General features: G+C 40.1%; 2 protein-coding genes across 10 annotated transcripts in view; one reads left to right on the top strand and one right to left on the bottom strand.

Moving 5' to 3' along the window:
- PDE7B (phosphodiesterase 7B) overlaps window positions 1-8,961 on the top strand; it is a gene marked incomplete at both ends in the record, with an annotated part of 216,074 nt that extends 207,113 nt beyond the window's left edge. Inside the window, 2 exons of the mRNA XM_082634096.1 lie at window positions 3,181-3,261; window positions 8,726-8,961. Of these exons, the coding sequence (XP_082490222.1) occupies window positions 3,181-3,261; window positions 8,726-8,961 (317 nt within the window). The remainder of the gene's footprint in view (window positions 1-3,180; window positions 3,262-8,725) is intronic.
- MTFR2 (mitochondrial fission regulator 2) overlaps window positions 1-12,425 on the bottom strand; it is a 156,051-nt gene that overhangs the window by 83,429 nt on the left and 60,197 nt on the right. Inside the window, exon 8 of one of the 9 annotated variants that reach the window (XR_014295156.1) lies at window positions 9,125-9,369. The exons of 6 other annotated variants lie outside the window; for them this stretch is intronic. Coding sequence is in view for 2 of the 3 variants with exons in the window: in XM_082634094.1 (XP_082490220.1) it covers window positions 9,175-9,369 (195 nt within the window). In the remaining variant the exon portion in view is untranslated. Of the gene's footprint in view, window positions 1-9,012; window positions 9,370-12,425 lie in introns of those variants that run through there. 2 more of the 9 variants (XM_082634094.1, XM_082634093.1) reach the window with 2 other exon arrangements.

Here is a 12,425-nt window from a genome sequence, read left to right as displayed (position 1 = left end):
TTCTCAGAACAGACATTAGGATTCAAACATCATTCACCCTCGTCCCGTCAGTGCCTTAAAAAAGTAGAATTTCTGTCCTATTGTAACTGCAGATTGGTATTTCTCAACGAACCAAGATTCCCAGAAGTTTTCATTGAACATCTGCTTCCAGCCTTGTCTAATCCTCAGCAAAGCTGTGATTTTCCTATGTGCAAAGACCCACTGGGGGGGTCATGAAGGAGGCAAAGAATTATAGTTAATGTTTCATAAGCTCAAAATACTAACCAGTAGAGTTCCTGGAGGAGAGAAACTCCAATTTTCCTCTTTGTATTCTCTACATTGATGAACAAAGTGTCTGAAATATGCAGTGCTTTGTAAATATATGTTGAAATAAGTGAATGACTAAATGATCCAATTGGAAGACCTCTTATGGTAGAGGTCACAGGAGAAGACCTAGTGCTGAGGATGGCAGAATCTGAGCTGGGTATTCAAGGATGTGTAGTGACTGCACTTTCCAATAGGATAAACATGAGGCACATGTAGCTAGTTAAATTAATTAGATTAACTAAAATGGAAAATTTAGTTCCTCAGTTTTCTTGATCTGATTTCAAGGGGCTACTATAGTGGGCAGTGCAGAGAACATTTCCATCATTGCAGACAGTCCCAGTGGTCTAGATAGAGAGGAGTAGAAATGGACAGAAGCACTGCGGACCATCCCCCTGCCTCACAGACCAGCTTGGTCCCACAGAAGGTGAGAATATGAGGATCTGTTGAGGCCGCTGTACACCAGGCTAAAAGTAGAGAACGTGGCAATGGGAGTCATCTTAGAAAGTACAGTTAGGGCAACGTGTATAATTGAAGCAGAAGAAATACTAAAGAAACTAGCTAAGAAGTAAAAAATCGGAATGCGTTATTAAGAAACCAGATAAAGAAAATGTGGTGTATGTATACAATGGAATACTACTCAGCCATAAAAAAGAATGAAATTTTGCCATTTGCAACAACATGGATAGACCTGGAGGGTGTTATTCTTAGTGAAATAAGTTAGACAGAGAGAGACAAATACTGTATGTTTTCACTTATCTGTAGAATCTAAAAAATAAAACAAATGAATGTCTATAACAAAACAGAAACAGACTCACAGATACAGAGAACAAACTAGAGGCTACCAGCAGGGAGAGGGAAGGGGGAGGGGCAAGACAGGGATAGGGGATTAAGAGGTACAAACGTCTAGGTATAAAATAAATAAGGTACAAGGATGTGGGACTTCCCTGGTGGTCAGTGGTTAAGACTCCGTGCTTCCACTGCAGGGGGCGCAGGTTTGATCCCTGGTCAGGGAACTAAGATCCCACATGGCGTGCGGCCAAAAAAAACAAAAAAATAAAGATAAATATTAAATTTTTAAAAAAGGTACAAGTATGTAATGTACAGCACAGGGAATATAGCCAATATTTTATAATAACTTTAAATTGAGTATAATCTATAAAAATATTGGATCACTATGTTGTACACCTAAAATGAATATAATATTGTAAATCAACTATTCTTCAATTAAAAAAAAAAGAAAGGGGCTTCCCTGGTGGCGCAGTGGTTGAGAGTCCACCTGCCGATGCAGGGGACATGGGTTCGTGCCCCGGTCTGGGAGGATCCCACATGCCACGGAGTGGCTGGGCCCGTGAGCCATGGCCGCTGGGCCTGCGCGTCCGGAGCCTGTGCTCCGCAACGGGAGAGGCCACAACAGTGAGAGGCCCGCGTACCGCAAAAAAAAAAATAGAAAGAAAGAAAGAAAGACAGAAACCAGACTAGAGTCAGGCAGAGTGAAAGTAGGGAAAATAGATGTTTCAACAGAGGAGTAAACAGGATTTGCTTCCTCAATACAGAGGGTAGAGGGAAGGGAAAAATCAAAGACAACTCCTCCAAAGTGTCAGACTTAACTGAAAAATCACTATTAACAGAACTATGGAGGTGAGGAGTAAAACCAACTTTAGGAGAATTCATTTTAATATTAAGTGGTGTCATGCCCTGCCCTCAGAAGGCTATTATCATCTGACTTCCCTGAACTCCTCGGTTAAGTCAAAGTGATTTCCTCACATCAGTTTTGAGAATCACAAGGGCCCAAGAGACCATGGGAGCCATGGCTAAAGTCTTAGAGAAAATGACAGAAATGTGGCCTCTCAAAAGATCCTAGCTTAATGGTTAAGCGCAGATTCTCTGAAGCCAGACTTTCTGGGTTGGAATCCAGGCTCCCCTCTTCACTGGCAGAAGGACCTTAGGTCAACATATTTCCCTATGCTTCATCTCAATTTCTGCATCTGTAAAATGGGGGTTATAGTGAGGTTGTTATGAGGATTAAATTAATTAAATAGGTAAAATGCTTAGAACGTGCCTGACACACTGTAAGCATGATATAAATGTTGTTTCTCTTCTCTAGTTTAGAGGAGTGCACTCACAACTGTGAACTCAGCTAGTGTTTCTGAGACCCAGCTTCTGTACTGATTAACCAGATTGTTTTTCCCAACGAAATAATTATGCACAATTTTTCACCTTCAGGAATAATTGATAAAATACTTTGATAAAGCTTTGCATGATGTATTTCTCTTTTGGTCTAGCTGATGGAGACATTAAAAAGATAGATCATCCTGAGCTTTATACTTTCTTTAACCTTCATTTACACTAAGTAAAACTCTAAGGAGTAAGAATGAAAGATACCAGACCCTTATTTTGGATTAATTTTGTAGCTACAGAGATGCTCTTCAAATGAGATCTTTCTACTTCCTCTTCCCGATTTCCTGCCTACTAATTATTCCCGGTTGTTCACGTGAAGCCAGATGAGGGTCAGGCAGAGTGAAAGGAAACCTGTTTTCTTAATCTGCAACTTAAAACCAGAACTTCCATCTCATATTAGGAAATTGGCCATTCGTTTTCTTGTTTTTATAGATTTTTGTTCAAAAGTTTATTCTAATCCCAGAGCATACCTATTTACAATGAGCCTATTGTAAATGATCGTCGATACTCTGATATTTTAAATTTTTGCAGAAGCTACCAGAGCAGGGCAGAGCCAGTTGTTGCTAAAGAGTTCCTAGTGATAAGGCAGGGAACAGTAATTCCCAGATAACTTCTTCCAACTAGATCATTAAAACTATCAACACTCATTCTTATAGGTTCTCGATTACCAATGTGTTTCTTCTTTTTTCTTCTTAGGTGACCTTGAACAGAAATTTGAACTGGAAATCAGTCCTCTTTGCAATCAACAGAAAGATTCAATCCCTAGTATACAAATTGGTGAGTCGAATTCAATTTTAATTTTAAATCAATAGTTTCAGCACCTCTGCTAAGAGTCACTAAGAAGATCTGCACACAGCTTTCTCAAGATCCAAACTAGAGGTTTAATCTGTGGCCCTTTGAATGGCTGAGTCCAAATGAACACTCTAGTCATGACTAATTACCAGCTGAGATGAAAAATAGGGTAAAGGCTTTGTTATAGATCCTTAATAACTAACCTGTATTAACTTTGTAGTTCAGAATTGAATCAAAACCAAATGAGTAGAGGAAAGTAACAAGAATCAACTATTGGCTGCTGAAGATTGGATTAGCTCACACTCCCTTTAGGACATGAGGGGTGGGAAATCTGCAGTTCAGGATCCTTCCAATTTGGTCATTACCCTTCATCCTCAATGCTCAATACTAGAGGCTTGGTCCCCAGGCCCAGGCCCCACCAGCCATGTGACATGGGATCCCATGCTTCTCTAGTCTTCACTTCAAAATGGATTTTCAGTCTCATTCTCTTAGGACCACACTCTCAAGTGTCAATTGCACTAAAATGTTAAAGGGTGATGTTAATGCCTCTAAAATAATTGTTTGTTTCTATCACTCTACCAATTCCATCTACGTTTAAAGCAAGTCTTTCTTTTCCTTGCAGTTCCCTCCAATTAAAACCAAACTCCGTTGATGGATACTTAGGTTGCTTCCATGTCCTGGCTATTGTAAATAGAGCTGCAATGAACATTGTGGTACATGACTTTGAATTACAGTTTTCTCAGGGTATATGCCCAGTAGTGGGAATGCTGGGTCATATGGTAGTTCTATTTTTAGTTTTTGAAGGAACCTCCATACTGTTCTCCATAGTGGCTGTATCAATTTACCTTCCCACCAACAGTGCAAGAGGGTTCCCTTTTCTCCACACCCTCTCCAGCATTTATTGTTTCTAGATTTTTGATGATGGCCATTCTGACCGGTGTGAGATGATATCTCATTGTAGTTTTCATTTGCATTTCTCTAATGATTAATGATGTTGAGCATCCTTTCATGTGTTTGTCGGCAATCTGTATATCTTCTTTGGAGAAATGTCTGTTTAGGTCTTATGCCCATTTTTGGACTGGGTTGTTTGTTTTTTTGATATTGAGCTGCATGAGCTGCTTGTATATTTTGGAGATTAATCCTTTGTCAGTTGCTTCATTTATAAATATTTTCTCCCATTCTGAGGGTTGTCTTTTCGTCTTGTTTGTAGTTTCCTTTGCTGTGCAAAAGCTTTAAAGTTTCATTAGGTCCCATTTGTTTCTTTTTGTTTTTATTTCCATTTCTCTAGGAGGTGGGTCAAAAAGATCTTGCTGTGATTTATGTCATAGAGTGTTCCGCCTATGTTTTCCTCTAAGAGTTTGATAGTGTCTGGCCTTACATTTAGGTCTTTAATCCATTTTGAGTTAATTTTTGTGTATGGTGTTAGGGAGTGTTCTAATTTCATTCTTTTACATGTAGCTATCCAGTTTTCCCAGCACCACTTATTGAAGAGGCTGTCTTTTCTCTGTTGTATATTCTTGCCTCCTTTATCAAAGATAAGGTGACCATATGTGTGTGGGTTTATCTCTGGGCTTTCTATCCTGTTCCATTGATCTATATTTCTGTTTTTGTGCCAGTACCATACTGTCTTGATTACTGTATCTTTGTAGTATAGTCTGAAGTCAGGGAGCCTGATTCCTCCAGCTCCGTTTTTCTTTCTCAAGATTGCTTTGGGTATTCGGGGTCTTTTGTGTTTCCATACGAATTGTAAAATTTTTTGTTATAGTTCTGTGAAAAATGCCATTGATAGTTTGACAGGGATTCCATTGAATCTGTAGATTGCTTTGGGTAATATAAAAAAATAAATAAATGAAATAGATAACTAATAAGAACCTGCTGTATAAAAAATAAATAAATAAATAAAATTTAAAAAATAAAAATAAAAACAGGTTGCCACATAAGTGAAACATAGCAATTAAAGGCTGCATGTTAATTTCAAGATTTGTTAGAGCAGAGATAATAAACTTAAAAAAAAAAAACTCAGAACTTTAACTCTTTTACTTATAAACTATGGCCCTGACATGTACCATTTCATGTTTTTCACCAGTTCCCACAGACCTCAGACAGCTTAACACATTCACAGTGTTGCAAACCTCTGCAAGCTCAAGGCTTAATGCCTGGAGATTGGGAGTGAAAGGGTCACCTGAAAACATCAGTTGAAAATTGAGAAAACCAGAGCCAGTTAGAATGATATGCTTCCAGTTACTGAGGGTCATGTTGAACCCACAGTCCCACAAAAGAATCACAAAGTCAACCTAAGGAAATAAGAACAAAATTTATCTAGTTTAAAAAATTTGAAGGGAATATACAAATGTTAAAATAGATGTGTTGGAACTCTGAGATTACTGGTGATCTTTTTTTTTTTTCCAAATTGCCCTTAATATCATTACATTCTTTTTACGATTAAACCGATTCATCCACCTGAAAAAGGGAGAGGGGTGTTGTTATAAAAAATAAAACCCTGCAAGAACCCAGAGCAGATGAAGCTACAGAATTGCAGGGGATGGGGAAGGGCATCAACATCAACAGAAATGCAGCCTCAGCCTCTTTGGATCCAATGCCCTATCAAGTTGGAAATTCTGCAGATGCAATTCAAAAGGAATAGACCCCCAACCAAAATCCTAATCCTGGCCTTGTTAAATTCTGGCCAGAAAGAAATTTGCCAGGCACCTGTTAAAGCCTGGCATTTTGAGCCCCCAGAGAAAAGCATTCACATTATTAAGCACACAACCTAGATTTGCAAGACAGACTTGATTTCGGAGATTCTATTCTCTTGTTGTCATGAGAACACACTTATTTTGTCAGATCATATGTCCTGATTTTCAGCTCAGGAAAATGTGGTTACCATAGATACCTGTTTTTAGAATGGGATGGGGATTGAGTGAAAAGGAAAATCCCATGGATGCTACACCAGCACACCAATAAAGAGAAAGGGGTGATTATCAAACAACCCTTAGTAGATAAATCTTTCTGTCTCTGTTCCACATCTCCCAGCTCTGTAGGTTCAAGGCTGGGAGGTGTGGTGTGCATAGGTAGATCAGGCTAAACTGGAAAAACCCAAATAGATCAACAGAATCTAATGGGAACTGTGGGCTCCAGGCTCCCAGACAAGGATTTTTCCAGTGGGTGCTAAATACAGCTAGTTCCTCCGTTCTGATTCCCCTGGGACTGAAAATGTCCCCTCTCTTTTTCCTTTCCCAATCCACAGTGAGAATTTCCTGAGTGCCATCTCAGGCTTAGACCTGATTTTCTGTTTAAGTAATTCATATTTACCCAAGTGAGACAGGGATTTAATATCCACCCCCCCACCTATATTCCTCCCCTCTCCCCATCAAACTCTACATTTTAAAAAGAAGGCATTAAATCAAATGAATCTCTAATTGGTGCAGCCTATAGAAAGATGAGGAGAAAGAGGCTTTCCTTCAATCCCTGTGAACTCTGAAGCCATCACTTCTCCCCTGCCCCACTCCCACCACTCCAGGAAGACAATATCCCGGCAAAGTCAGGCTCTACATCACTTGAATAGAAGAGGGAGGTTTGCACAAATACACAAGGAACCTATGGGGCAGCCTCCCAAATCTGATTGTGCAGAAGCCTTTCTTCATGTGAAAAACTGCCTCATGGTGTTTCTTCAGACTTTAAAATCACTCTTCTATCTCCTATAAGAGGTCTTTATATCTGACGAGTAGAAATACAGAGGTGTAATTCCAGAGTAATTTCAGGAAGAAAATGAGTTGATTTTTAAGTACTGGATTCTTAAATGTGGGATTTGTAACTTTTTTTGTACTTAAGGTAAACCTCATAAATATTCACGACTTAAACTTTAGAATAGTATAATATTGTACACTATCTTTTTAGATACCTAATATCTAACCTCTCTTAAGATGAAAGATATTAGGCTTCCCTGGTGGCGCAGTGGTTGAGAATCTGCCTGCCAATGCAGGGGACACGGGTTCAAGCCGCCCTGGTTTGGTAAGATCCCACATGCCGCGGAGCAACTAGGCCCGTGAGCCACAATTACTGAGCCTGCGCGTCTGGAGCCTGCGCTCCGCAACAAGAGAGGCCGCAATAGTGAGAGGCCCACGCACCGCGATGAAGAGTGGCCCCCACTTGCCGCAACTAGAGAAATCCCTCGCACAGAAACGAAGACCCAGTGCAGCCAAAAATAAATAAATAAAATTTAAAAAAAAAAGATGAAAGATATCAAAATTAGATATGGAGATTGTGAAGGAGGTGAAGAAAATTCAAGAATAGCAAGCAAGAACATTCCAAAATGAAATCCTTGCTTGCTGACTCCCTGCATAACCTTATCAAGATGTAGACAGTAAGTCACTGGCTTAACCTTCCTCCTCAGGTTCAGGTAATCTAAAATAATCTTATACTATTTAAATCATATTTCACATCTGATGAGATGATGCAGGCATGTACATTAACATTTTGCTTTGCTGCATTCTTTTTTCATCTCTATAGCATCCTCAAGGGCCTTATAATTCACATGCCTGTAAACATACAGGGTTAGTTGTTGGAAGATTTCGTTAGCTGAAAAACACTTGCCTTTTCTCCCCATACCTACATTTCAGGGAAATAGAATAAAACCTAAATATATCCAAATTTGTGATGAGTCCAGTTATTCCAGCCTAGACTGGAAGTTATCTTTGTTTTAATAAATCATGTTTAAATATGGAAAGCACATTAACAGTGAAACATGGTTAGAAAGCAACAAGGCTAAAATAATTAAGAGGACAGACATGCAAACAAAGAAGTCTCATATCAATCCATCTTATCTAGTCATTCAAGCAGAACTTTTATGCAGGTAAAAATCTGTATTGAAGACGAATGAACTTTTATTACCTACACCTAGTTGTTTAACATAATTGAAAGTAAGACAAAACTGTGAAATGATAATCCTGAAAAAATATCCTATGGAGTAGATGTATGAATTCTTCAGATGGTCTAAATCAACGAGGTGCCCCTTCCTGGTATCATTTGCTCTTTCCTCCCCTCCCCCACCCACCCTCCTTAGTTCTAGCACAAACTTTTTTTAACTTTTTTCTTTATGTCTTCCCCCTTCTTCAAATAATAATAGCCAGTATTTATTGAGTGTTTATTATGTGCCAGGAGCTTTCTAAGCATCTTCACATGTGTTCAGTCATTTCATTGTCATAACAACCCTATGGGTTTGGTACCCTTCTTAAAGCCTTTTTACAACTGCAGAAACTGAGGCACTGAGAGGTTAGATGCCAAGCCCAAGGTGACATATCTTATGCTTCGACACTGAGGGCAGGGACCGCATCTTGGTGGCCTTCTTACCCACGGGCCCAGCACATCGTGGGCCCTGTCATGTTTGTTAGGGAGGAAGAAGTAGGTCTTACTGCCCTGCTGGTGATGAGCTTGGCCTTGCCTGTTCCAGGTTTCATGACCTACATCGTGGAGCCCCTCTTCCGTGAATGGGCCCGTTTCACGGGACACAGCACCCTGTCTGAGAGCATGCTATGCCACCTGGCACACAACAAAGCCCAGTGGAAGAGGCTATTGCCCAACCAGCGCAGAAGCAGCAGCGGTGGCGGTGGCAGCGGCGGCCCGGACCACGCCGGCCCAGGGACTGAGGCTGAGGGGCAGACCGTGACCGAAGGCGACGCCCCGTAGTTCCAGCCAGGCCTGCCCCCTGCTCTGCAAACTGAGAGTGCCAGCCTCCTCGCGCAGAGGCCTCTGGGAGGGCAGCTGCTCTGAGGGGCTCTTGCCGGTAAACCCAGCCCCTCTCTGGGTGTCGTCCTGGGGCTCTTTGGAACGCCACCCTTCTCCCACTCACCTGCCTCCCTCCTTTTTCCAAGTGTACAGAAGCCATCCGTCACCTCAGCATTAGCTGCCGAAATAAGCAGCTCCATTCCGCCATGAGGGAGCTGATTCCAGGGGCCGGCTTGGCCCTCGAGGTGAAGACTGGGGAGTAAGAAAGAGGTGCTCCTGCTGTGGGCCCCTCGAGTCCTGGGTCACACTGAGATAGGCGGCACTTCCTAAGTCCAGAGCATTTTTAGCGTTGGCCCTCGGACTGCTGATCTGCATGACAAAAACACCAGCATATTTGGAACTCCAAGGATATTGGTTTCAGGTGCAAGAGCACAAGTGAGAGCGTGAGAGAAAGTACCTTCTATTTTAATAATAATTATTATTATAAAAATAATAATAAATCTTTTTAACTTTTCTATTTTATGCACTAGACAATGGATCTAAAACTATGGGCAAACATTACTCAATGTACCCAAACTCGAACAGGGGGTTCACTGTTTTCTTACAGACTTTATGCCACTTTGGGTCAGAGATTTGGCATCTTCGCAATTAAGAAACCACGTTTCCTATCCGATCCGAGGGGAAGGTGCTGTACAGTTCATTCGTTTGCACCATTTGCCAATCTGTCTTTTATCGATAACTCAGATTCAGTGACATGTTTATATTCACACCTGTACATTCTCTGTAAATATCAAGCGCTACTGATTCCCATGCCAAAATACATGAGTATTATGGGATTGCTACCTGTATAAACAATGGCACTGTGAACAGAATACTGTTAGTTTTAATACAAGAGAATGCATTTGTAAATATGGTATAGAGTTTATTAATATACTATTGTTTGCAGATAAAAGCCTTAACTTTAAACATCTTTCATCTTCTGAAAGCTGCCCAACTTAAGTCCTCACAGATGTCCTTCTGAACTGCCTTCCCATATCCATCTTTCTGCTTTCCAGCTAAGGTCACAAAGCAAAACTGAATAAAGTCTTTGAGGAAATATTTTGGAAACTTCACATGCATTCTGCTTGAGACCATAGTGTGTAATCTATGGCACCAAGCATTGTTTCCTCAGATGAACAAGACCCTTCAGCAAGCCTGAAGTCACTTTCAACACAGCGATGTTGCACTCTGTTTTAACAAGCCAGCTGATAAGCTTGTGTTTATACGACTCTTGTCATGGACATGGCAGTGTGTCAGCCTCGCAGGACACAGAGCAGGTCTCACAAACCTTCCGTGACCCCGTCATCTATCCATCAGGGACTTCCCTGCTCCCCTAGCACACTGTCGTCTGTTCTGGCTACAGTACCAAAGCATCTTTGGTTTATGGTTGGCGTGCATTTCTTTGGTGTCAATAGTAACTGGATTTTCCTTTTTCCTTCCTTTCATGTGAACAACTACGCGACTGTTTAGCAGACGTTAACATAATTTAAAGAGAGAAAATATTTCAGTTGTCTGATAGAATTTACCTTCCTGGGCAGGTTTTTGTTGCCATTTTTTCTGCATATACTTGGCCGGAAAATCAATTTATTACAGCCTTCTTCTCTAGTCAGCTAAACTCTGTGCATTGAACCTTTTCTTTAGAAGTTCTAGCATAACTAATGTTAGATGAAAATTGGCAGTGCCCCCTTTCGTTTTACCTTAAACAATTGGCAGTGGGAGGATGATACTAAGATCGTTTCTGCCGCTATCAAGGTGTTTCGCAAAAGCTGATGGAATGTCAGCTAACTCTCATTTCCTAAGTGCAACTCTTTTTTTTTTTTCTTTCCTCCTAACGTACAAATGAAACGTTAGAAACTTGACTGGATTGTATTAAGTTCCTGCAGAAAGACCGAGGCTTGCAGAATAAAGGTTTAGAGGAAATTTGGAAAGCTGGTTGAACTTTCATTAAAGCAGAAGAGATTGTCAGATGGTACTAAAGAAAGTGTGAAAACTTCATGAAATGGGTGGATGATAAGTTGAAATTATTGATATGGGTAAGAAAGAAAGTTGTGAAAACTTAACACTAACTTTGGTTTTTTTTCCTGTAATAACTATGAACTGACACATGATTTTTTATTGCTTTAATACTCTGAAGCTCTCAGCTTGGTGAAGCCCCAAAAGAGAATGTATTGAATGTATTTCTGCTTCCAAACCTCTCTTATTGTGGTTTGGTTTGGGCTTTTGAGTAGTCTATTTTTAAAGTACATGAGATCAAATCAAGGAAAGCAATTACTGGGGAAGATACAGTAGAGATAAGAAAGAAGATGCTATTTTAGCTAATGGAGCCTCTACTTTGAGTTTAGGAAATGGACTTTGTTTAAACTATATTTATATAATAATTTAAATAAATAAGATTGGACGCGGTTTTAGTAGTCCCCAATTTATAGGACAAAAGTGTATTAGGTCTTGAAGAAGAGCTCACAGAGAAAACTACCAAATATCTAACAGTTAAGCCTATGAAGCAGCTACTAGTACAATAAAAATTTGAAGTAAAATGAGATGTGATGCATAAACTAGATACATTTGTCTCCTTCTTTCAACCATCTGGAGATTTCTTGAGTTTCTCATTCTTTGACCAAAAAAAAAAAGAAAAAGAATATGAAAACTCTTTTTTTTCCTGCCTACTGGTGGCTCTCTAGCAATATTTCAATAGAAGGTGTCCAGTGTCCAATTACTAGTTAAGACACAGCTGTTGGATCATCTGTGGGCTTTATCTTCACATTCTTTTTCTCTTAGTCCCTGGACCATCACGAGCTGACTTCCTGAGTTTAATTCCTTCAATGCTTGAGAAGAAAGGAATCAAAAAGCTATTTTTAGTAAGTGAAAGCTAAAGTTAAAATCAAATTAAGAGAGAGAGAATAGATATCACTTCCAGGCCTGATAGGCAAAGCCTTTTTCTTTTTACAGCACCTGTGAACAGTCAGAACCTTGTTCCTGGAACGCTGACCTCCCCATAACTCCCTGCTAGGCTGAGTGAAAATCCTGCTCTGTTTCTACCTGCCTAAGGCTTCCCGCAATGGGATGTGGAGCGTGTCCTGCAAAGCTGTCACCAGGTAGTGCTTCCTACAAGCCACAGACTTGTTTTGTAACCTTTTCTCATGTTGAATCAGATCTGCTCACCTATTTGAACATTGGTTATGATCTTGTATCTCACTGTATTTCTTATGCTTTGTTCTTTTACGCAAACCCTTACAATTGTGTTGTTTTGTGTACACACGTGAGGTTTGGAAAAAAAAAAACACACCTTGTGAGTTTTTGCTCAAAATGTGGCCGAAATATCCACTGGCATGTCTAGATAAACAATTAAAATAAAGATAATTCTTAAAAATATTGCAATATGAAAATAT

Source organism: Mesoplodon mirus (assembly GCF_964341445.2).
Source record: "Mesoplodon mirus genome assembly, chromosome: 10".
Lineage (NCBI taxonomy): Eukaryota > Metazoa > Chordata > Mammalia > Artiodactyla > Ziphiidae > Mesoplodon > Mesoplodon mirus.
Note: the sequence above shows the minus strand (reverse complement) of the source record. Positions and strands in the feature narration are given on the sequence as shown.